General features: G+C 38.0%; 1 protein-coding gene across 6 annotated transcripts in view; it reads left to right on the top strand.

Annotated features, from left to right (window-relative positions):
• The first annotated feature begins 375 nt into the window (after positions 1–375).
• Positions 376–26,819, top strand: part of MON2 (MON2 homolog, regulator of endosome-to-Golgi trafficking) — a 113,917-nt gene continuing 87,473 nt past the window's right edge. Inside the window, exons 1-4 of one of the 6 annotated variants that reach the window (XM_020891349.2) lie at positions 400–482; positions 725–898; positions 17,523–17,586; positions 26,415–26,542. In XM_020891349.2, coding sequence (XP_020747008.2) covers positions 788–898; positions 17,523–17,586; positions 26,415–26,542 — 303 coding nt within the window. In that variant the 5' untranslated portion in view covers positions 400–482; positions 725–787. Of the gene's footprint in view, positions 899–17,522; positions 17,587–22,833; positions 22,915–25,623; positions 25,725–26,414; positions 26,543–26,819 lie in introns of those variants that run through there. The other 5 variants (XM_020891350.2, XM_070454671.1, XM_070454670.1 and 2 more) reach the window with 5 other exon arrangements.

The raw sequence follows: 26,819 nt of genomic DNA, 5'->3' as shown, positions 1-26,819 counted from the left end.
TTGATTTGGGGCCACTTGTTCCGAGATTCGAAGGGGCAGAAATGAGCGACAGGACAAATGAGGATTAACTCAAAAGGAAGCAAACTGTTTACACGGAAATACAATTTCATAGAAACATAAACACAGACTCAACAAGGAGTACCAGGGGCACTATTCATACACCTGTCACCAAAAAGCAAGCGAACCTCGAGGCAAAATGTGCCCTAAGCCGACTCCGAGGCTGGGAATTGGGCCCAGGGAAGCGACCCAGCCCTGATCTGGGCCCGCCCCGAGCGCGACCACGCCCCTGGCCACGCCCTGCCTACGACTCGACGCTCGGGTTGGCCGCGGCGGAGGCGGTGGCCGCGTTGCCCGGAAGTGTAGCTGACGTGTCCCGACCGCGCTCGGAATTGTGGGCGACTTGGCTAATGGCGTCGGCGAGTCTAGGGGGCTTGGGGAGACAGAGCTGAAGCTTCTCTTCAGCTTGGCTGGTGACAGCCGGTGTAAGCCGAGCCTGCGTGAGCGGGAGAGCTGCCCGCCTGGTGGGCTCCTCCGCCACGGTCGGCGGAGCCTAGCAGGGCGGGGCGACTGCGGGGGCCCCTAGGATAAGAGCGGGGGCAGTTGCGAGGAGGCCGCGGGGGGCTCTCGGGCTCGCTGCCCAGGCCGGGCCGAGCCCCCGTGGAGCCCTAGGGGCCGACAGCCCTAGGCCCAGAGGCGCCTGAAGGGAGCTCTCTGTTGCCCCAAGGAACTGACAAGTGCCAGAGTTCGTTTGCGCCGCTCAGAAATTGGCACGGAGCTTGGTTGGATCATGTCTGGCACCAACAGCCCCGAGGCGGTTAAGAAGCTGTTGGAGAATATGCAGAGCGACCTGCGGGCCCTATCCCTGGAATGCAAGAAGAAATTCCCACCGGTCAAGGAGGTAAGCTCCTGGCGACTTCGGGAGAAAGCACGGTGAGCATAGTCGATCCTGTTTAGACTCAGTCCTTCAGTCCCATCCTCCAGTTCTGCCTGATTCTCCTTTGCCCTCACCTTTCCAGATTTGCGAACCGGTGGGTTGTTTCACGAGCGGTTTTATAGTTTTCTTTTGGCAAGTCTAAGGCGCTTTGATTTTGGCTACTGTCCTGTCCAGATTTAGCACCGAAGTTCGCGCAGTGAGCCGATTCAGCGAATTCAGCTAGGTGTATGGTACCCTCCTCTTTTCTGGCCTTTTTCAAACACGAAATTAAGCCAGATTCAAAAATTTAGGTTTGTTGCTTCTAAAAACTAATCATCATAGTTGTGGTACAACGTGTGCTCCTCAGCTTTCTGGTATATGTCACTCAGTTGAAAGTAGCTTTTCTTCTTCTTGGTAAGTGTCGTGCAGTTTAACTCTTTATTAGTATCATGAAGTACTAATAAATTATCCAGAAACGCTTGACTTAGGGCAAACAGTGAAGAACCACAATGACCACGTTAAGCCTTGTTAAGGGCACCAATGTACTGAGAAGTTTGGGCTTAGAGTCAAATAGTATACACCTGAGTTTAAGTGCTCGCGAGACGTCTTAACCACTTTCAGCTTCAGTCTTCTTTCACATGTAAAATAGAGTTAAATTATGGGCTTATTAGATTATGATGAGAAAGTCTTCAGAGAGGAAAAGCATACTGTTAAAAAGGCTCAAATTAATAATATATACAAATTAAATTCTCCAAATATTTCCTGAGTTGAAATTTTTAACTTTTAGTCGCTATTAGCTTTTTCTCTTGATGCCATTTTATGTCTCTTAAACTTTTTAAAGATGCTACTCAATTTCTTTTCCCATTTCTGAAATAAGATATTTTTGTTGGAGCAGTTATTTTACCATTACTCCTATTTAATGCAGTTTGGTATATATCTGCAATTTTATAATTAGAACTTGCCCAATAAAGTTTGAATTTTAGGCTTCTTAGGAACCTTAATTTTTCTGTACTTTGGTCTCATTCTCCAGCAAACTCCATTTAGTAATTTTTTAATAAAGTACGAAAATATTACCTACCCAATGATGAAAATCAAATGTGCCACTTTTGGAAAGATGAATATTATGACAAGTTTTATTTCAGATAGTCATTAGTTTGTTTTAATATCGATCTTCATTATTTTCTCTATATGATCTGTTGAAAGTTATACATATGAGTTTTAAAGAATATGGCTGTTTTAAGTATTTTTAAAGAAACAGGCTATTCTTATTACCCCATGATATGCTCTCATTTAAAAATGTCAAATCCTATTTTATAATTTTAACAATTATTTCTAGAACTGGCCATTCCCAGTTCTTAAAATACAAATAGGAGTAGTGATTCCTCTGTAATCATAGGCCTTTGTGGGCTAGCTTGGAGATTAAATTGCCATTTATTACATTATTTCTATTGGAAAATGCATTCAGAACGCCACACGGTAATTTACCAAGTTCTGAAACTCAGCCCGTTTCTAACCTAGGAACTTGGAATAAATCTCATGAGCTTTTTCACTTGACCCTTGACTGAAGAGGCGTTAAGTAATCGCACCTAGTCTGTGAGGTTATCACAGAAGTAATTTTTGGTGTGATTATCCCTGATACATACTTTTGTATATAGTACATGCTTCATGGCTGCAAGAACTTTGACTTCTTAACCTGTGCACTTCTAGTAAGCTTAGGACAGTTTTTTAGGAACTGAAAAATAACCTTAACTGTGTCACACGTGTGAAACAAGACTGAAGTAATTAGCCTAATAGTGATGATTTTTTAGGAGCAAGGCTTGACTTTCAAGAAATATTTTGGTTGAATTCATTTCTCCCTGGTAATTTGATAGGGATACATATTTTGACTTTTGTTCTTAAAGGGAACTTGTGAGTTTTTAGTGTATTTCTTTCTTTATTGGGGAGCAGTGGGGAGAGGTGCGTTTGGCGGACCCTGATGCAGAGCCTTTCTGAGTATAAGAAGCTTTCCCATCTGTGTGCTGGTTTACCAGTTAACATTCACCTGCTGTCTTCACAAACATCACCTGCAAAATGATCAATTTGACGTATGTGGAAGCCTACTCCTTAGAACTTAATACAGTACGGATCTGACTGCATATGTACTTCGCATGGGTTGTCTCCTTTCACATTACTTTTTAAACAAGGTAGAATGAAGTGAGACATTCATGTTTAGTCTTTAAGTTTTAATAATTTCTACCTTTTTAGCCATAGTGATTGGCTCTAATTTTTTAATAATGAGCTGCATTTTTTAAGATTTCAAATTTGTTAGAAATACAGAAGAAAAGAGTGTTGATAAAGGGTCATGTCTTACTGATACTTATTTTTTATCTCTGGGTTTTCTACATAGTTTTTTCCATATTAATTGGTTTCATTTATAAAACAATTTGCATATTTAAATTATTTTTATAATGGCTATGATTTCATTGTCATTTTATAATAGAGAGTAATTAATAATGGTGATAGTCCTTTTTCCCCTCATTTCTCTTAAATATGAATTTTCGTGTTTCAGCAGTGTAACTTTTTTTTAAACATAAGTGTACTCGCTAATTTGTTCTGGAATATTTGTATAAAGTTTTCTTCTTTGTCTTAAAAACTACTTTAAGGCTTTGTAAAATCACTTCTATGTAACTGATATTCAGTGGCCCTCAGAGGCTGTAAACTCTGAGGTTTTATGTTTTTAATGAATAAAGCCTTTTTGGTCATTTCTATTTGTACTACTTTGTGGAAACAAATGAGGGGGGGTCTAACTGAGCCTAGAAGTGTGGTCAGAGTGAGTTTGTAATTCTTGAGCGGAGTATTTATAGGATAAGTAGAAGGCAGTCAACAGAAGACGGAGGTCATGCTAGGCAGAGGGAAATAACATGTTTGTATCCCATGTAAAAGAAATGTAATACCGAAGGTGATTGGGACTTTTTAAGATAGTAATATGATCAAATTTATATTTACATTACTGGAGGGAAAAATTAGAGGGGATTGAGATTGAAGTAAAGAGAGCAGATATTTTAGGGATGTTTGTCTGCATTGAGGTAATAGTAGGGGTGGATGGAAAGTTGCTTGCATTGTGGTAGATGTGGGTGAAGGACTGGGTATGGATTAGAGAGATTTAGCAAATAAAATTACCAGGTCATAGTGATGTTTTTTATGAGGTAGAAAGAGAAATCTGTGATGCCTCCCAGATTTCTGGTTTAGGAAACTGTGTAAATCATTAAAAGGAGGAAATGTTTTTGGGAAGAAGGAGTAGTGATGAATATTTATTTTAAGCTGATGTGTGATATCCAGGTGGAAGCCATCAGTAGGTGTTTGAAAATGATGGTTTGGCACTTAACAAGGAGATCTCAATTAGTTTTAGAAGTATCAGTTATACATGTTAGTAGAAACCATAAGAATAGAAAAAAATGGCCCAGGAAGAGTGTACAGAATGAGCACATCAGGACTAAAGAAGGAACTCTGAAAGTAAGAGCATTAAAAGGGAAAGAGGCAGCTGGTGTGGCTGAGGTTGAGGGTATGGGAGAGAAAGGAAGTACGTGGTGAAAGCAAGGGCCCTGAGAACGCTGGAGTGTCAAGTGCTTAAGTGTATTGAACTGGCTTTCAATCTGAGAAGGGAGACATTATTTTCTGATAGAGGAAGGTAAGGAGCAAAAAATGGATTTGAATGTGATAAATTTGAATGAGGGACTAGTGGAGGGATAGGAAGTTGTGGACAGTTTGGCCTATGGCCTCTGTTTGCATGGTAAGATAGGAAACAAGCTTGTTGCTAGGTGTAGTTAGTGGTGAAAGAAGTGGTGGGTAGAAGTTTGAGGGGAGTAGTGAATCATGTTGTCTTGGCAGGAAAAGTAGTTGAAATGATGATGGATCGTGAGATCTAGGTTGGATTCCCAAAGAAGGAAAACCAAGACAACTTGGATTGGACAATGGAAAGGTTAAGGAACTAGCAGCTATTTAATTGAATTGATCCAGTGTAATTCAAGAGCAGTGGCATTGGGGAGTGAGAGAGCTAGAAGGATAAAGGCAGACGGGACAAAAGGGGCCTGTTGGATTTCAGATTGCTAAGTAGTGCTGCCTAAAGGGTCATGAAACCCAGGGAGTGGGTGACTGGAGAGGAAAGGGGATGAAGGTCATTGACTTGAGATGGTCACAGTTGGGATTTTGGATGAATTTTTGTCTCTTGTTTTAAATGAAGTGGAATCAGTGGAGGTGTATATAATAAAATACAAGCAGTCTTCCCAGGTTGTGAACTTTGTACTTCTTATACATTTAAGTTTGGGTTGGTAGGGGATTTTTGCCTGAAAAAGCAAAGGTTGTTGTGGCAGAGTTCCTCAGTGTCTGGTGTTTGTATGCGTTAATGGGCTGAGTGGGGCCCTTTGGTGAAAGAGATGCCCTCTACTTAGCATGACAGGATTCTCTTCTTAACCAGCTGTTTGGGGATTGAGGCCCAAGTCAGCTGGCTCTTCTGGTAGGGTGAAGATCTTATTTTCAGGACCTCATGACAGTGAATAATGAGGGCTAGATCATGCTTCCATGCTTAATTGGGAGCTGTTTTCCTTTAATATCTTATGTCATACTATAGTTTTTTTCCTGTTGACATAGGTCAGAGAAATTTGTTTATGATGCAGCCAATTGTGTTCTTCTCATTAGCATGAAGAATAAGTCCATGTTTTATTTAGTTTTTGTAATTTATTTTCAAAAGTGTCAACACTACTCAGAACAGTGTGACAAGTGTGGTAGGGAGTTATAAATCATTTTAGTCAAGACTTTCCTTTATAATACAATTCTATATAGTTGTGCAGACATGCTAGTGATCTTTGATTCTTGACTCTGCTCTTTTCTTTTTATGTTTCTATTGATTTTATTCCAGGAAAGGCACATTAAACTCCTCAGTTCAGTTCAGTTCAATTCAGTTCAGTTGCTCAGTCGTGTCCGACTCTTTGCGACCCCATGAATTGCAGCACTCCAGGCCTCCCTGTCCATCACCAACTCCCGGAGTTTACTCAAACTCATGTCCATGGAGTCGGTGATGCCATCCAGCCATCTCATCCTCTGTCATCCCCTTCTCCTCCTGCCCCCAATCCCTCCCAGCATCAGGGTCTTTTCCAGTGAGTCAGCTCTTCGCATGAGGTGGCCAAAGTATTGGAGTTTCAGCTTCAACATCAGTCCTTCCAATGAACACCCAGGACTGATCTCCTTTAGGATGGACTGGTTGGATTAAACTCCTAGGGTCTGTTAAATTATTTTTTTTCTGATAAATATTTTAGATGCTAACTCTGAGAGTAGTATAGGCAGTAACATTTTCACTAAGACATCTAGGAAAATTTTACAAGCTTATTACAATATTCCAAGAGTGTTTTATAATGAAAGCTTCTTTAAAAGCTTTTGATTAGTCCATGACATGTTTTATTTATTTATGAAAGTTAGTACCATAACCAATGAAATTTATTGTTGAAGTGTAAAGCTTATTATTATTATTATTTTTTTAACTAGGATTTTGACAGTTGTATTTTTGCTTTCATGAAATTGAATAGAGAGCCAAGGTCAATGAAAACATAGTTTAGTCAGAAAATAATGTATTATATAGTTAGCACTAGGCTTTGGTGATGTGGAAGAAATATAAGACTGTGTTTGAGGCTAATAAACCAAAACGGAAGACAGTCTCCCAAAATGGAAATATTTCCTTTTTTTTTTCTTTTATATGGTAGTAGTGTTTTGGGGCTTCCCTTGTGGCTCAGCTGGTAAAGAATCCACCTGCAATGTGGGAGACCTGTGTTCGATCCCTGGGTTGGGAAGTTCCCCTGGGGAAGGGAAAGGCTACCCACTCCAGTATTCTGGCCTAGAGAATTCCATGGTCCATGGGGTCGCAGAGTCAGACAGAACTGAACGACTTTCACTTAACTTACTCAGTAGTAGTAAGACTCTTTGTGACCCCATGGACTGGAGTCTGCCAGGCTCCTCTGTTTATGGGATTCTCCAGGCAAGAATACTGGAATGGGTTGCCATGCCCTTCTCCAGGGGATCTTTCCTGCCCAGGGATTGAACCTGGGCCTCTGGCATTGCAGGCAGATTCATTCCCCTGTGAGCCACCAGGGAAGTTTATTTTCGACCATGTACAAAATAGAGGGTTTTGCTATTACTCTTAAAATTTAATAGAAGTTAGTTTCTAAAGTGTAAAGCACGGCAGGAAGTACAAAAGTCAATGAGAAACCACCTTTATCTTCTTTAAGTTACCCCAGAGTTGAGTAAAATATTGTCTTTCTAGTAGTGTTGCACCCACGGACTCTATTGCAACATGGCATTTCAGTTTTACAGGTATAAGGAAACTATGGCTTGGAAAGGTCAGTAACTTGCAAAAGGTATGTGTGCCTATCAGCCTCTCAGTCGTGTCCAACTCCTTGCAACCCCATGGACTGTAGCCCGCCAGGCTCCTCTGTCCATGGAATTCTCCAGGCAAGAACATTGGCGTGGATTGCCATTTCCTTTTCCAAGGGATCTTCCTGACTCAGGGATTGATCGGTGGTCTCCTGCATTGCAGGCAGATTCTTTAATATCTGAGCCACCAGAGAATCCCTGCAAAGGGTAGTGAAGCTCGAAAGTGAAAGAACTGGGACCATGTGCATCCATTTCCTCCATCTTCATCTCATCATGTTACAGAGTCTTTAAAGCATACTTGTTTTTATCATCTTTCCCATTTATCTGCCTTGCTTCATCATTTGTTACCATTTGTCATTCCTGTTTTGCCTTTTGTAACATTCTACTTTCCTGTGTCTCCTTCCTCTCTCAGTATTCCGTCTCTTTTTCTTTACATGTAAGTGTATCCCAAGGTCTGTCTGGAGATGTCGTCTTTATCTGTGTTCATCTCTTTTGCACTTGCATCTGCTCCCATTGTTTCTGGCCTTACTTCAGTGCTTATGATTCCTAAATCGACTTCGTTACCTCCGCTCTCTTTACTGAACTATCTGTTAACGCATTATTGATCAGGGGATTTTTGCAGAACCTAATACCTGTAACTGGTGGTTTGTTATGTAAGTGAATATTGAAACACTTGGTCAATAATGTTCGAGTAACAAAAGACTATTAATAATGTCTCTGGTCAATAAGTTGTTAAACATATCTACCAGAGTATCTTTCACATGCTTCAGATAGAACTTCTGGTAATTGAACTTATTTTTCTTAAAACTTTTCCTATCCCTACATTTCACTTGTTTTGTTAATGGAATTTATCATTCTTGCTTACTCTAGTTATATTTGGCTGTCTTCTCACTCAATTCTCTTTATGTTGTATCCATTGTCAGATGTTCCTTCCACTTTTGTAATTTCTAACGCATCTCTCCTCTTTTCCGTTGTTGTAGCTGTTATGCTAGCTCCCAGGAATCAGTCTTATGCCTGGCCTTTGGTATGCGTTAGTGGCACAAGGGACGTGCTCTGTGTCACCACCAGATTCCTGCACTTAAACAGCTCAGAAATCCTCAGTGGCTACTTCGTACAGAAGGAACTCCTCAGTATAACACTCAAGACCTTCTTGGTCTTCCCATCCTTCCTTCATCACCCTCCACTTTTCCTCAAATCCCTTTATACTTAAGCCAAACTCTGTTGCTTGCTCTTCATTTTCCAAATGTGCCCTACTCCCTCCTTCTTCCATGATGTGGCTTTTGGTAGCTTTTTGTTCCTTTTGCTGGCCTAAAATCATCTGCTTCTATGTTTTAAAAAGTTAATATCCTACCCTCAATTTAACCCATGTTGCTTGTTCATTTGTTACATGAATGAACCAGCTTTAGAGATAATGTTCTCATTTCTTTCCTCATTTACTCATTCATTTGTTCTTTCATTTGTTCATAAAATAATTTTTGAAAACCTGCTGTGTGCCATGTACTAGCTGGTTGCTGGGCAGGAATAGTTGCAGCTCCTGCCCAGGCTTTTCAAGCTCATATGTTTTCTTAACCTTCATTGAAACTTATTTTATAAGCTATTTCCTTATAACTCTTATGTTTTTACCTTTAGCTATGGTATTTTCTAAATAGCTTCTTAAGAAGTTTGGCATTTTGTTTATCCTTCTGTCTGTCATAGTTCAAAGCATTTGTATATCTGAGAGGTACTAATTAGATGCTTGTTGGAGATTAAATTTTTAAAGAAGAAAAAAAGGAATACTGTATATTTAGGCATACCATATATATCAGTTCAGTTCAATTGCTTAGTAATGTCCGACTCTTTGTGACCCCATGGACTGCAGCTCGCCAGGCCTCCCTGTCCATGACCAACTCCCGGAGCCTACTTAAACCCATGTCCATTGAGTCAGTGATGCCATCCAACCATCTCCTCCTCTGTCGTCCCCTTCTCTTCCCGCCTTCAGTTTTTCCCAGCATCAGGGTCTTTTCAGATGAATTGGTTCTTCGCATCAGGTGGCAAAAGTATTGGAGTTTCAACTTCAACATCAGTCCTTCCAATGAATATTCAGGACTGATCTCCTTTAGGATGGACTGGTTGGATCTCCTTGTAGTCCAGGGGACTCTCAAGAGTCTTCACCAACACCACAGTTCAAAAGCATCAATTCTTTGGCACTCAGCTTTCTTTATAGTTCAACTCTCACATCCAGACATAACTACTGGAAAAACTATGTCTTTGACTAGGCGGACCTTTGTTGGCAAAGTAATGTCTCTGCTTTTTAATATGCTGTCTAAGTTAGTCATAGCTTTTCTTCCAAGGAGCAAGCAGCTTTTAATTTCATGGCTGCAGTCACCATCTGCAGTGGTTTTGGCCCCCCAAAATAAAGTCTGATACTGTTTCCATTGTTTCCCTGTCTATTTGCCATGAAGTGATCGGACCAGATGCCATGATCTTAGTTTTCTGAATGTTGAGTTTTAAGCCAGCTTTTTCACTCTCCTCTTTCACTTTCATCAAGAGGCTTTTTAGTTCCTCTTCACTTTCTGCCATAAGGGTGGTGTCATCTGCATATCTGAGGTTATTGATATTTCTCCCGGCAATCTTGATTCCAGCTTGTGTTTCCTCCAGCCCAGCGTTTCTCATGATGTACTCTGCATGTAAGTTAAATAAGCAGGGTGACAATATACAGCCTTGACGTACTCCTTTTCCTACTTGGAACTAGTCTGTTGCTTCATGTCCAGTTCTAACTGTTGCTTCCTGACCTGCATACAGATTTCTCAGGAGGCAGCTCAGGTGGTCTGGTATTCCCATCTCTTTAAGAATTTTCCACAGTTTGTTGTGACCCACACAGTCAAAGGCTTTGGCGTAGTCAGTAAAGCAAAAGTAGATGTTTTTCTGAAATTCTCTTTTTTGATGATCCAGCGGATATTGGCAAGTTTACCTCTGGTTCCTCTTCCTTTTCTAAATCCAGCTTGAGCATCTGGAAGTTCATGGTTCACGTACTATTAGCTATCCACATGTAATCTGCATTTCAGTCTTTTATTTGATATGTTATATTAAGGAAAATGTGTTTGCTTGAAGCTAGAGGGTTTTTTGTTTTGTTTTGTCTTTATTTTTTAGCCCAGAGATTTTGAATAGGATTTCATATAGGTATATATTTTTCAGAGCTTTGAGATTTTAGACTAATTACATGTTACAGAGGAAAATCTTACTGATTTTAGTGTAGTAATTGTTTTATAGGCGTATTGTTCCCTATTGAGTGTTCTAGATCTATTAGGTATTCCCAAGTGAGGATTTGACTTTAGGTCTTTTGATTTTACCTGAACTCTGAAATCCTAAGTTTGCAAGGCAACTTCATACCTCCCTAGTCTCTTGAGTGCATTATTCTCCTTAAGTTGCCATTAACTTGAATTTCACATTTCTTCTTTAACTCTTGTTTCATGCTATATCCTGTGAATAATTAATTTGGGCCTTTGGTGGATTTGTTCTAATTTCGAGACTCTTCTTTCATAGATGTTTTTAAAAAATAAGTATGGTTTTGTTCTGTTTTTTAAAATAAAGCATAGAGGCTTTGGTGAAGAGAAGCAGTGTTATTGTTACTATTGTTATTGTGGACTTGTCTGGAGTTCTCGAAGTGGACATTTGCTGAGTCCTTCCTAGCGTTCATTCCCTCTTGCTTTTTTCAGTGATGGGCTGCACTTTTCCTTCATTTTCAACTCTTTGGATTTAGATGAATGAATCTTATTCCGTGCTCCAGGATAGCTTGATTAGTTTGATCTGATTTAATCTCCACATCCACACTTCTGTTTCTGCCCACACACCCACACACAGTGCAAGTGTGTGCTCCTGGGAAGGGAAAGCTTCCTCTCTGTTCCTCAAGTGCTGCTTGAAGAGACCTTTTCTCTCTTTCTGGATAGTGTCATATGAAGTTGTGAGGTATAGAATGACCAAGTTTTGGAGCGGCCTGAGGATGAACCTACTCATGGAACAAGACAGAACCAAGAGGATGGCAGAGAAGTGAAGCTATGGTCGTGATGTCGATGTAATTCTCTGGATCAAATTTCCTCTGGATTTTTCAGTGAGTGGACAGTAAAGTCCCTCCCTCTGTTCAGAACTTTTCTTTTGCTTATTTACAAATGTTTATATATATCCTCCGTTTGCATAATGATAGGCATTAGTAATATGGGGAGATGAATGAAATGCATTTTTTATCCTCACTGGGCTTACAGCTAGATCAGAGAAACAGACATGTCATAGGAGAAACAGAATACACGATAGGTACAAACTATAGACGGCTCACGGAGATGGAAGGACTTTTTGATACTTGCCATAGAAAAACAAGTTATGGAAGACATTATTTCTGTCTCTGCTCCTGGTGCCAGAATTGGAGACACCTGCACCATCTTCATGTTGTTAGCAGTGGTTTAATTTCAGCAAAGCATTATTTGCCACATTAAATTAGTGTTCACTTTATTTGTGAATTTGTTGACTTTATAATTTAAGAGTTATAAAAATAGGGAGTTTATTTATAATTTATTAATATTTATACATAATTAAATTTGTCAGCAACTGGGTAGGTCCATGAGACTTACTTCTTTTTCCTTTTGAAAGATGTCCTTATGCTACTTAGTTTTCAGAGACACCACTAGATATGGGTTCGGGGGGCCATTGAAGAGTAAGACAATTGAGGATGGATGGAGGGCAAAGTTTTAGGTGGAGAAATTTCTTACTTTATTATTATTATTTTTTCATTTATTTTTATTAGTTGGAGGCTAATTACTTCACAACATTGCAGTGGGTTTTGTCGTACATTGACATGAATCAGCCATGGAGTTACATGTATTCTCCATCCCGATCCCCCCTCCCACCTCCCTCTCCACCCGATCCCTCTGGGTCTTCCCAGTGCACCAGGCCCGAGCACTTGTCTCATGCATCCAACCTGGGCTGGTGATCTGTTTCACCCTAGATAATATACATGTTTCAGTGCTGTTCTCTTGAAACATCCCACCCTTGCCTTCTCCCACAGAGTCCAAAAGTCTGTTCTATACATCTGAGTCTCTTTTTCTGTTTTGCATATAGGGTTATCATTACCATCTTTCTAAATTCCATATATATGTGTTAGTATACTGTAATGTTCTTTATCTTTCTGGCTTACTTCGCTCTGTATAATGGGCTCCAGTTTCATCCATCTCATTAGAACTGATTCAAATGAATTCTTTTTAATGGCTGAGTAAAATTTCATGCTGTATATGTACCACAGCTTCCTCATCCCTTCGTCTGCTGATGGGCATCTAGGTTGCTTTCATATCCTGGCTTTTATAAACAGTGCTGCGATGAACATTGGGGTGCACGTGTCTCTTTCAGATCTGGTTTCCTCAGTGTGTACGCCCAGAAGTGGGATTGCTGGGTCATATGGCAGTTCTATTTCCAGTTTTTTAAGAAATCTCCACACTGTTCTCCATAGCAGCTGTACTAGTTTGCATTCCCACCAACAGTGTAAGAGGGTTCCCTTTTCTCCACACCCTCTCCAGCATTTATTGCTTGTAGACTTTTGGATAGCAGCCATCCTGACTGGCGTGTAATGATACCTCATTGTGGTTTTGATTTGCATTTCTCTGATAATGAGTGATGGTGAGCATCTTTTCATGTGTTTTTTAGCCATCTGTATGTCTTCTTTAGAGAAATGTCTGTTTAGTTCTTTGGCCCATTTTTTGATTGGGTCATTTATTTTTCTGGAATTGAGCTTCAGGAGTTGCTTGTATATTTTTGAGATTAGTCCTTTGTCTGTTGCTTCGTTTGCTGTTATTTTCTCCCAATCTGAGGGCTGTCTTTTCACCTTACCTATAGTTTCCTTTGTTGTGCAAAAGCTTCTAAGTTTCATTAGGTCCCATTTGTTTATTTTTGCTTTTATTTCCAATATTCTGGGAGGTGGGTCATAGAGAATCCTGCTGTGATTTATGTCGGAGACTGTTTTGCTTATGTTCTCCTCTAGGAGTTTTATAGTTTCTGGCCTTACGTTTAGATCTTTAATCCATTTTGAGTTTATTTTTGTGTATGGTGTTAGAAAGTGTTCTAGTTTCATTCTTTTACAAGTGGTTGACCAGTTTTCCCAGCACCACTTGTTAAAGAGGTTGTCTTTTTTCCATTGTATATCCTTGCCTCCTTTGTCGAAGATAAGGTGTCCATAGGTTCGTGGATTTATCTCTGGGCTTTCTATTCTTTTCCATTGATCTATATTTCTGTCTTTGTGCCAGTACCATACTGTCTTGATGACTGTGGCTTTGTAGTAGAGTCTAAAGTCAGGCAGGTTGATTCCTCCAGTTCCATTCTTCTTTCTCAAGATTACTTTGGCTATTCGAGGTTTTTTGTATTTCCATACAAATTGTGAAATTATTTTTTCTGGTTCTGTGAAAAATACCGTTGGTAGCTTGATAGAAATTGCATTGAATCTATACATTGCTTTGGGTAGAATAGCCATTTTGACAATATTGATTCTTCCAATCCATGAAGAAATTTCTTACTTTAGATTGATAACAAGAAGTTTGAACTAAGGTGTAGAAATGACATTTTAGAAGAAAAAAAGCACAAGATGTGTTCACTCTGTAGCCTTTGTGACTGATTATATTTGTGGAGTCAGGGAGAAACCTCAGATACCTGGTCAGTGACTGCAAAAGAAACCGGCTTTCCTGAGGCTAGGGTGGAAGTTGGAGGTGTGCATGTGAGGTGATAACATCTTTGAATATCTTGACTTTAAGGTGCCTTTTAAAAATATAGGGTAATAAATTCTATAGTTTAGGAGACAGTTAAGGAACAGAAATATAATTTAGGATTCTTCAGTGTTTAGAAAGTAACTGAAACCATAGGCTTGAGATTGCCCGGGAAGAGTTTTTTGAGAAGTTAGGCCAAGGATCTTCTGTGTTGTCTTGAAAGAGGAGTCAGCATTTCAGCCTTCTATCTTATCTTTACTGTAATGTTGGCTTCTATATTCAGAGTCCTTGGTGGGTGTGTCTCTTTGGGTCAGCAAAGAATTTTGTGAAAGAGAAAAAAGTGTTTCTTGAGAGTCATTAATTTTAAGATGAACAAATATTAAATGCTGCAGCATATTTAATACTTTGGGCTTTGTTACCCAGTTCATAGATTGCCCCTGGGAAATAGAGATTTTAGGCTACCCAGCATAACCTGTATCATCCCTATTAAAGTCTACAGAACTGGGACTTTTTTTTTTTCTGAGGGCCAATTCAGGAAAATAACTATATTTACAGTTGAGTAGTTCCCCTTTGGATACATACGTATCTAATCTAGAAGTGTCTAATCAGAGTAGGGGTTACTTTTAAAGCAAGAAGTTGAGGATTCTTATTCACACAGACAATCTTTGATAAATAGAAGGAAATCTGAGTCTGAATACTTCCATTTATACGGGGCACTCTTGAAGATGTCCACTAGGCTGAGGTATGAAGTGGCACTGCTTGAGGTGAGGGAGCCGTGATATACAAGTGTTGTCAATGAACATTGGTAATGAAACTTTGCAGGAACTCAGGTGCCAGTGAGAATAGGGTGGTGGCACAGTGTCAGTGTCACAATAGAAAGTTGGATGGAAAAATGAGGAGCTGTGAGATAGGTCCAATTACATCTGAGTTAACAAACAGTCCTTTTGGTGATTTCTTGCGTTTATATACCTTTTAAAACACTTGTTAATTTGGAACTAAAGAAAAAACACTCATTGTTTTCCTTATTGTGTGGATGTATAAAAATATTTGTTACACATATATTGTACTTATAATTTAGTGATTTATACTTGTTTATGATTCATACATGGGTCAGTTCTTATTTATTTGAGATCAAAATAGTGTCTGGCAAATCGGAAATCCTTTACTGACATGTAGCATCCAGTATGCTACAGGACTGATTTTGGAAACTGGCTAGAACTCAGAAAGTTAGAACAGATTACATTGGATTTATGATGATTTAGTTTGATATCTGTTGATTGAAGTAGAATGAAATACTGAATTGAGCATAGGCACAGCACAGAGGGCCATAGTAAGGAGGGAGAGAGTTTGAACATTTGAAATGTTGGCGGAAGAAAGTTCAGTGACCATAGATTAATTTCAGTTGACTTAGTAAGAAAATTCCTTAAGACATTTAAAGTGGGGTGTATGAATATAACAAAGTATACATAGCAATTTCAGTGTTACTGAATTTATAGTAGTAGGTTTGTTTTGGTTTATACATCTTCATACTATATCCAGAATCTGACCACTTCTTACCATCTCAGTCATTATCGCCACAGGCCTATCCACCATCATCTTTTGCTTATATTATTACAATAGCCTCTTAAATTTTGCCACGTGATGGAATCACCTGAAGATTTTTTAAAATGCCAATGCGTGATTCCCACTGCCCAGCCATTCTGATATAATTTTTGGAATGGGTTGCAACCTGGGCATCATGATTTTTTTTAAAGCATCTGATGTTCTAATATACACAGCCCCTAGATAATCAGAAAATCAATAATCTTTCCATGAAGTAATGTATTTTCACTACATTTTTCTGCTAGTAGCCATGTGCATTTAATTCAGAACATTTCCATTTCTTAAAGTTTCTTAAAGTCCTCGATATTCATTAGGCTCAATGGAAACTAACTTGGGCTGATGTAGGCAGAAATGAAGTTTGCTGATAGAACATTGAGGGGCTCGTAGAATTGGCAGAAGACTGGAGGAAGCCAGCCTTAGAAAGTACAGGGGTGAGAGGGGCCTGAACAGCTAAGAGCCACTGAAAAACTCATTGCCTTGGAGACCATCACTGCTCTCTCTGCTCAACAGTGAAGTTGGAAATTCTGTGTCCACAGACAAGGGCTTCACGTGCTTGGAATTCCACAAAATGACAAAGATATACATTGTATAGCCTACAATGTGTTGTTTATTTTATGCATCAACCCACTGCTCCTCAACCTAATAATCTAGAGGACCCTGAGTTCTTCCATCATTATTTTAAAAACTTTAGTGCCTTCTACTACTTGTCCCTTAGTAAACATTAAGAGATAACAGAATAAATGAACAAGTAGCAAGTGAATTTATAGGAAATCTTGAATATAACATATGAATACTTGTGTATTATTTTTGGAGGTATAGTCACCAGTTTAAGTATAAAATAGGCATGTTTCTTAATAGTAAAAATGTCCTGAGTTTCTATAATGGAAGTTACATATCAATATTGTATGTTAGCAGTGTCCAGTAGAAGTATAATGTGGGCAACATATGCAGTCCATGTGTTTAATTTTAAATTACATTTAAAAAGTAAAAAGAAACATTTAGTTTTAATGATATATAATATTTAACACAACTCAGTTCTACTAGCCATATATTAAGTGCTTAATAGTCATATGTGCGTGTTTAATTGCCGAGTCATGTCTGACTCTTTGCGACCCCATGGACTGTAGCCCACCAGGCTCCCCTGTCCCGTGGATTTTTCCAGGCAAGAATACTGGACTGGGTCACCATTTCCTTCTCCAGGGGATCCTTCTGACCCTGGGATCGAACTCTGGTCTGCATTGGCAGGTGGATTCTTTCCCATTGGGCCACTGGGGAAGCCTAGTCGCATGTAGCCAGTGGCTACCATATTGGACGACACGGTCCTGTGGCATAGTGTAAAATGCCGTATGACTTTCAAGTACTGCCAGCTCAACTTACTTATGCTGAAATGATGTAGACGCCTTATGAAAACGGTTTGAAAAAGGCACAATCTAAAAGTAATGACAGGGTTCTTGGTTATTCATTCTCTTCTAATTCAAAGCAGTTTTACTTGAGTGTGCAGTGTTTCACAATTTCTTTTTATGGTTGAAGGAGAAGTGTGAAATGGGAAAGAGAAACCTATTTTTTTTTTCATTAGTCTTTGATTTTATTTATTATTTTTTATTTTCTGAAGATTTAAATGTGAGGATTTAGGGTAGTTCAGATGCAGTTGAAGGCATAGACAGGCAATATGCTTTTGCAGTGCAGAGTTTGCATGAGAATAATCAAGTTAATCCTACTTTATTAAATTCAGTGTATGTTTCACTACTAGATATTAGTATCTGAAGTTTGTAAAATGAAAAAAGTGGTAGTGACTGACTCTGTGCTTGAGATTTTATCATACGTGATTTCTTTTCCCTAGCTAATTCATGTCAATAGTAAGTTTTATGTTCTAATTATTTTTATTCTTGCAGGCTGCTGAATCAGGAATAATAAAAGTTAAAACAATAGCTGCACGAAACACCGAAATTTTGGCAGGTAATTTTTTGCATTAAAAATTCAACAATTAATGAAAGTTTGACTAATGGTAAAAGTAGAATCTTAAAACCCATCAGTTTTTTGTTTTATTTTTTTAATAGCATCTCTTCCTTATGCTCCAACATGCTATCTATAATGGTAAAGAACATGTAAAAGTCCCTAATTTGTGAACTAATTGGGTTTCTCAGAGATGAATGCTATTCTATTCTCTGAAATTAGAAAGCTTAAAACTACAAACTCCTTACAGGCAAAGATTTTCCCTACTCATCTTTGTATTCTCCTCCTCCTCTTGTCTGTCACCTAAGATACACCTTACCCATAAAAGGCATTGGTTAATATTTGTTGAAAGGAAGATTTGTTCTCAGACCACCTTCCCAGATCTGTTTTATCTTTGATATAAGCAGGGCATTATAGAGAGTTAATGTTCTTTTGACTGATGTAGTTTTGGGGGAGCAATTTTCAAAAGTTTCTCTCTGGCACCCATGGATACTCAGTCCACCTCCTCCTCCTCTTCATGCCTTTCTGTTCTTTTCTCAATAATGAACATGCGAAAGAAGGAAAGTGGCATTTTTGAGACTCTGTTACATGTGAGGTGTTTGTGCCACTTGATCTTGTATAGGACAACCTTGTGGGGAGATATTCTTTTTTACTGGCAGAACACATTGAGATGCAGAGAGGTTTAGTGGCCTGTGGTCGCATGGTAAGTGGTGGAATCAGATTCACTCCGGGCTGTTGCGAGCCCGTGTTCTTCCTGCCGCAGTGTGCCGCCAGGGCGCTGTGCGGTCCCGCACGAGCTGCTCTCCCCCGAGGGCTGGTGCTTCCCTGCGGCTTGCTTCACTGATCCTTCGCGTGATTTCCAGTCTCACTCGAGCTGTTGTTCTCAGCCAGTCACAGGAGAAAAGCAGCCCTATTAAACTGGTTTACGCAAAGTCCAAATAGTAAAGACCCAATTTAAGTCTCTTTACATCTTTAAAGAAGGATACCAGTAAATTCCTAAAGCGTGGAATTTTAAAGAATGTTCTAAAATGAAATGAAGATGTTTGGGGCTAGTTTAAGGGTGACAGATGAGAGTGGATTTCATTTGCCACCTTAGGCTTAGCCCTGCTAAATGGCACCTGTTTCTCACAGCTCCTCTGATTTTGAGCATTCTGACGAAACACCAAAGAGTTTTATGCCATTATCACAGCGCTGAGTACTGCTCCGCGTGCATCCTGAGCAACGGGGTGGAGTGAGCGGTGGGCACAGGCAGAGGTGTGTGTGCTTGGACTGGAGGATGGGCACGTGGGTTCCGGAGACGCATGTCGGGCGGATTAGCTACCATGAGGAAATTGTTTCAAGATAAATGATGGACGTGGGTGTTTTTAAGTTGGAGATGTCATAGGCCAATTATATTAGCATGTCATTGCAAATATTTACTTTTGTTTCTGTCATTGCTGATATTATGGTAAGTCCTTAATTATTCTTCAGTAATAGAAATTTTCATTGAGTCTGTAGTTGATGGACGATTTGTTTAAAGAGACTGCTTTCTTCAGAGGATCACTGTCTGTTACAGAGTTCTGTACCACATAAAATGTCTAATTCCTACTAAGGACAATTAAAAAAATTTTTTTTCAGTGTGAGTTTAATATTTAAGTGGACTGTTAATTTCATTTTAACTCAGTTAGCTTTATTAAAGTCAGGTTAGAACAAATCCTTATGCACAATTAATAATTCCTGCTTTAATATCCATAGTATCCAGAACCATGTACTTGAGGAGGTATATTAGCATTTAAACTTTTTCCTAGTGTTTCAGCCCAGTATTTACAGCAATTGATTGATTAGTAAAAATTTATGATTTTAGACCACTGTCATCTTGAAAAACCATGGGCTCCAAGGAAAAAGGGAAGAGTTTAAATTAGTATGTCATTTCTCAAGTACTTAACTCAGGGTATAGTTAATATTGAGAATAATTTTTTGGTAACTTTTTTTTTTATTTCCTGAGAAGTGTTTACTTCTCTAAAGACTGTAGGTTACCACTTTTGTGCTGTAACAGATGTTAAAGATATCAAACAACTGAAGAGTCTCAAATGATATGGGAAATATTCAGAAAATAAGAAAGGTTGCTATAAAAATCAGAATCCTTAGTTAGGGTCGCTTGTCAGAGGAAATAGTACTTAGCATAGATTTTAACCAACTTGAGTTTTCTTAGATTTATTTTCCAAGGGAAGGTTATTTACATTGTAGAATAAATCTTTGCTTTACATCTCCACTTCTTTTAAGCATCCTCCTTTAATGTTTATTTTTCTTTGTTTTCACTGCTGTCATGAATGCTGACATAAGTGGAATGCTATGCCAGGTAATGTCAGCATCAGTGCACATATACAGATCATTATCTCAACATTGCCTTTTCCTTTAAAACTGCAAGTGAGAGATAGCAGCATGAAGTTTTTCATTTACAAGAGGCCAAATGCCTCAATCTTACGTTTGACTATCATATATTATAAATTGTTTTCATTATCCTAGTTTACAATAAATATACTTGAACTTGGCTGAGAAGATTTGTGTTACACAGAAATTATATAAACAGAGAATCTGCTATTTGAATAAATATTGGAAATAAGAAAATCAATGAAGTTGTGAAATCTTTTAAAATTGTATATTTAACCCCTGACTCAAAACGGTAACAATTACATCCACCTAACACTGCTTTCAACTACTGTCAGTATATATAAGAAAACTTTTACGTAATCATTATGTATGATTTGTGTCCTTCTGTCCTCACAATTTCCCTCATTCTTTTCATATCTATATAGTCTTATTGCTAAAAGTTCTCTAATTTCAGTAGCAATGAGTAAATATACTTTGGAAAATTTTTTTGACATTAAAGTGTTATTTATCTGCTGATTTTATTCAGTATATTCTCTTTATCAGTCCACATACCTGTGATACTTTACAAACATCCATAGAATATCCCATATAACATATTCTTAATGAAGAAATAATTATGTAAGAATCACTGGTGGAGATATAAAGATGGGTAATATAATTCACCTGCAACCTGTGTGTTAATGCAAGAAATATATTTGAAAAGTATGTTTGTGCCATTCATTCTGTTTAGCTTACCTGCTCCTCCATTTACTTTTTGGAGCTCTTTGTCAGAAATTTTCCCTTCCCAAAGACATACTTCTTGAGGTCAGGATCAATATCTTATTCTTCCTTACATTGCTGCTAGATAGCACATTACATGGGAAATAGTAAGCTCTCCTTAAATGTAGGCTACTCCAAAATGCAAGTAAGACTCTTTGAGTGTTGCCACTAGTACATTTTCGGCCTCTCTTTAATTTTATGTGTTATGATTGAGTACATGAATTTTGTCATATTTAGATCATGTCAGCCAGTTAACAGAGTAATGAAAGAGACAGATTCTAAACAGAAAATTCTGAGGCTTATATGGTAAATGTCAGGTGGAAGTATAGATGGGCTCGTTATAAGAATATCAGGAAGATTCCTAATCCAACCCGGGACTATGAAGCTGAGTCTTGATTCTCAAAAAGGAGTTAGCCAGGCAAATAAGGTGTAGGAGTAAATAAGTAAGGGAAGTTACTTAAATGCATGAGGTATAAAACAGTTTGGTCTGTTTGGGTACCTGTCCAACTACTGCCATTGTGTGACTTCCTGAGCAACTTGATGGAAAGTGTTTGAATTAGGGAGGTGACACTTTCATATAAGTATTCTTATACTCTGTACGTTACTCTGACAAAATGTGAAAGGCATATTTCAGTGTATCATCAGTATGGAAGGGGCCTGTTGGTAGACTGCTACTGTAATCCAGGATGGAAGATACAGGGGGCTCTACTTTATTGCTTGCTAACAAATTGACCTAATGGATCAGAGAGCATTCTCTGCCACATAATGTGTTTTTCTTTATTCTTTTCCCCCCTTTTTAAAAAACACAAATTTTAATTTTTATCCTGCCTTTATTACATCATACTTTTTTTGATACCATATTTTCTGACTTATGAACTTGTTCCAAAATATTTCAGCAAGTGATTGTAATTTAGGTGTGGTTCAGTATTTAGAATTATATCACATTTCTAGGAATGAAATTATTAAAGGATATGAACCTGTTCTTGAAATTTTTCATCACTGCTTTCTAAAAAGATAAAAGTTTGTACCTTTACCAACTATATCTGAATGTATTTTTATAGCATCCTTGTAAGATTATTATTTTAAAAAATCTTTTCAGTCCTTGAACAAGCAAGTAACTTCTCATTTTAATTGATATTTCTTTTTAATGTTGAATGTTTTTCTCTAATAAATTACTTTTTCATTTTAATTTTTTTTGAAATTTTTTTTCTTTATCAAGTGTTTGAGCTATTTATATAGCAAAATATTAACTTGTCATGTTTATATCATACTATCTGCATTATTTACCTCTTAATTTTTTATCTGCTGCTGCTGCTAAGTCGCTTCAGTCGTGTCCGGCTCTGTGTGACCCCATAGACAGCAGCCCACTGTCTGTCTACGGGATTCATAGACAGAATCCCATCCCTGGGATTCTCCAGGCAAGAACATTGGAGTGGGTTGCCATTTCCTTCTCCAATGCATGAAAGTGAAGTCGCTCAGTCGTGTCTGACTCTTAGTGACCCCATGGACTGAAGCCTGCCAGGCTCCTCCGTCCATGGGATTTTCCAGGCAAGAGTACTGGAGTGGGGTGCCATTGCCTTCTCCGTAATTTTTCATCTAGCTGCCTTTTATTTTCCATAATCTAACTTTTCTGATTTGTTGCTCTGTACTTAAGTAGTCCTTCTCCTTCCATGTAGTTAATAGTCACTTTTACTTTCTTCTTGTTTTTCTGCGATTTGATATTTTTCTTAATAATAGAGGGTTACACGAGGACCTAGGTGTTTTTTCTTTTGCTGAATTACTGATTATAGCAACATCATTTGTTGACTAATCCTTCCTTTACCTGTAATGTACTTTTATGATGACACTGTTCATAATTTTATTTGTCCTCATGTTGAATCATTTAAAATATTTTCAGATATTTTGAACCATTAAACTTTTTTTAGTGTTTGAAGTATCAGTTTTTCCCATAACTAGATTTTAAAGGTTTTGAGGATAGCAGTCATGTCTCCATCACATTTTATTTCTTTCACAAGAGCTATAGTTTGTCATTTAATGACTGTTAAAAATTTAAAAACCTTTTATTAACCCCTGTTAGTGTGACTCATAGTGGGGTACCCTAGTTTAATTCTTTTTTTCCAGGATAAAACCTGCAATTTTTCAGTGAAACTGCTCAGAGCAAGGAAACCCCTAGGATATGGGGACCTGCTGGATCTCTTTCAGGTGTGTGAAAGTGCATCATTTGATCTTACAGTTACACAATTTGGAAATAAAATAATCAAACACAGAGTTTCAGTCTATTAAAGGAGTTGTGCTTCTGAAGGGACTTATGTAGAAACTAAACTTTTTCTTTTTCCCCTTCTCTCCAGCCCCCCCCACCCCCCCACAGGTTTTGATTAAAAAGCATTGACCTTTTCCTCTTTTTCCCCCTGGATTTTTGAAAAAATGGTTAAAGTAACATACATATTGTTTTATATTTTTGCACAGCCTTTTCCTCAGTGTGATCGCTTAACTCTAAACCTATAGGAAGGTTTTTATGTGAAGACACCCTTAAGATGCATGTAATTAAAATTACTGTTTATAAAGAGAAAGTAGCAATTGCTCAGTTAGAAGAGTAGGATTAATTTCTGATTCTTAGGATCATTATGACATTTAGAAGAAGAGAAATAATTAGCAACTTTTAAAAAATGATCTTTATCTTCATTGTGATCTAGATCTGGTAGATATGTTTCTGTTTTTCACATTATGCTTCAAAAAACAGAATAGATCAGTAGGTTTTCTTTTTTGATTGTTGTTGATCATCTGTTTTGGATAACACAGAAATTTCCTTTGACCATTATATTCTCACATAAACTGGGAGAAAAAAAAGTAGGAAGGATGGATTCCTTTGAGTTACATTAAAATACAGTTAAAAATTATTTTTATTACTACATTAATTTTAACTCAGCTTGATAGATCTGAATAGCTGTGACTGAATGTGTAATTCACCTTATTTTATTCATTCTAAGATAAGACAGTTTTTTCACATGTTAATATTCCCCAAATTAGCATGCATTTTACAGCTAATAGTATTTTAGAATCACTGTGGGCCAGATACTTTTGTAGTTGCCTTTTTCAGTGCACCTGTGAACTTGTTCATAATTGTTCATACTATCACATCAGTTGAGTTGCATGCATTGTTGATGTCATGTAAGTTTCATTGTTATTTGAAATGTTACCTTTGTTGTGCAGAAACTTCCTGTTAACATCTTATGGTAAGATCAAAAAACACCAGCATCAAAGCATGCAGAATGGGTGTCATTAGCTTAGAGAAATATCTCAGAGACAGTAGTGAAGTGCTCTCTAAGCAATGAGGCATTGCAAACAATCCAATTAAAAAATGGACAGAAGTTCTAAATAGACATTTTTTTCAAAGAATACATACAGGTGGCCAACAGGTACATGAAAAGATGCTCAACATCATTAATCATTAGTGCTGTGCAAATCAAAGGCAAATGAGGGTATCACCTTACACCTGTTAGAAGGACTGTTAGCAAAAAGATAAGAAATAACAATGGCCTTCTTGACCTAAGGGATGAAATTATGAGGAAAAATTGTAAGTGATTAGAAAGTATTGTATCATTGTTTAATTAGCATAGGTAATTGGCACTGATTTTCTTTCTGGTGATATACATGTGTCTTAAAATAATGTCATCAGAGACTGTAGAAGTACACTGTGTTTCCTTCTATGGAGACAGAATCCCTTTCCTTCATTCTTCTGATGACTTTAGGCAGACAGCTTTGAAATGTTTCATTGGTTCCTTTTAGACACTTTTAACTCCTTTAATTTCCATTTGCATCATATGCTGTTTGCCTTAAAAGAGTGGCAGCATAATGTTGTGGAAAGAGTAGTGAACCAGGAATTGGAAGACATATTTTTGGATTCTGGTTTTGCCACCTACTTACTGTGTCACTGGGTTCAGATCATGCCCTATAAACTCTGCGTGAGTATTACGATACTCAAATGAGAAACACGTTAATGGCGTAAAAATTTTAAGTGCAACTTACTTGTGTTGAAAACTTACATTTGCCTGAACAAGATTTAATAATTTGGAACATTCTGCAGAGTTAGGGGTGGCCTCAGACTTCAGTGATTTTGGCAGAATTGAATATAGCAGGATATTTACTGCTTCAGAATAGTAATTTTTGAGCTTTATTGTCATCTTTTAATCACGCATATAAATGTTTTGTGACATTGTTATGGAAATTTTATGTCTCTGGTTTTGAAGCAGAACCTTGATTCACAAGAAAGCAAGGAAATAAGGCAAGGGAGCTGTTTTTTGGAAACATTGTTCATTGCCAGTCATATTTGCCATCTCTTAGCTGCGATGCAGTGGCACCCCACTCCAGTGGGGTGCCTGGCAGATCCCATGGACAGAGGAGCCTGGTGGGCTGCAGTCCATGGGGTCACGAAAAGTCAGACACGACTGAGCGACTTCACTTTCACTTTTCACTTTCATGCATTGGAGAAGGAAATGGCAACCCACTCCAATGTTCTTGCCTGGGGAATCTCAGGGTCGGGGGAGCCTGACGGGCTGCCGTCTATGGGGTCGCACCGAGTCGAACATGACTGAAGCGACTCAGCAGCAGCAGCAGCTATGATTTATGCTGGCATACTGAGGGATTTTACAGAGCATGCTGTAGGGAATAGTAGTCTTTTATTTGCCATACCATAAAGAAGCTTTGGGAGAAGAAAGAAGGGACTTTAAGTGATAAAATTAATGTTAACACTAGCTTTACACTTTTAAAGGTGACTATGGGTGACTTTCCCATAATTTCTTTTGAAAAACCTGTTAAAACTCAAGTTTTGTGTGATTTTACACAGGTTTTAACCTATTAAAATAATTGATGGATGCTATACATTTGAAAACAATTACCAAACATATAAGTTTAATGTTCTCGTGGCTTGGAATTTTATGTTATTTATTCAAATTCCCTGAGGATGACAGATGTGAAGTGTCTTATTCATCTTTGTGTAGCCATCCACTAAGTGTGTATGTACTGATTTAACTTCATTTTGTAAATTTAAATTATGTATAATTCAGTTTGTGCATTTTCTAATCTTTTACATTTTTGTTGCTGTTTGAAAACTTCTGAAATAATTGGCTTGATAGGAGGAGTTATTTTAAGATTTGGAATTATAACATGTGCATCCAGTTAATTTAAAGCAATACTTCAGTAATAAGAGTTGTAATGTTATTGTTTTTAATGGGTTTACTTCTTGAAGAAGAAATTAGAGCCAGTGAATTAAAGGCATGTATAAAATTCTAGGGAGTTCTGAATGTTCATTCAGAAATGTGATAGGGTTGATGTATATACTTTTTAATTACTTTTCTGCTCTAGAATATGAGCTCTTATTCATATTTTCCCTTCTACACTATTGAAGAAATAGTCTTACTCTGAGGCAAGATAGAACTTCTGAGAAGTTGCCCTTCAAGAGTTTACAGAAGACGGAGGAGAACCAGAGGACAGTGTCAGGAGAAAGGCATGGGAAATTGTACTAAGGAGGGTAGTTTAGATACAGAGTCTGCAGTATGTTAACTCTTACTGCTTGATTTTTATTTTCATATTTATTTTACATTAAGTGATTTTTATTGATTGTCATTACTGGTTGTAATTATGTAAAAATGTTCTTATTTATGAATTATGTTTAAATTTTTATTTTATATGTGTTCTAAATAAAGCATTGAAGGAGAACAGCTCAGAGGTTGTTCAACCTTTTCTAATGGGTTGTGGAACCAAGGAACCAAAGATCACTCAACTATGTTTGGCTGCCATTCAGAGGCTCATGTCCCATGAAGTGGTGTCTGAGGTAATGTGAAGATTTTGTCTGAACTGTGCACCTACAAATCAGATCAGGAGTTTTCTCAAGGAGAGAATAAAACATACCTGGTATTTAATATAGATCAGCACTTGAAGGACATGGCTTCATTTTAAAAGGTCACCAAATTGTCTCCTCATTAAGCGCTCAGTGTAGATGGGGTGAATTCTGTCAGATCATCTGCAGTCTCAGAAGTCCCGTGTGCTCAGTTACTGGTCGTTCCGACTCCTCATGGCCCCACGGCCTGGAGCCCACCAGGCTTCTCTGC

Source organism: Odocoileus virginianus, chromosome 24, assembly GCF_023699985.2.
Source record: "Odocoileus virginianus isolate 20LAN1187 ecotype Illinois chromosome 24, Ovbor_1.2, whole genome shotgun sequence".
In the NCBI taxonomy this organism is placed as follows: Eukaryota; Metazoa; Chordata; class Mammalia; order Artiodactyla; family Cervidae; genus Odocoileus; species Odocoileus virginianus.
The sequence above is the reverse complement of the archived record's forward strand: the minus strand, read 5'-3'. Positions and strand labels throughout refer to the sequence as shown.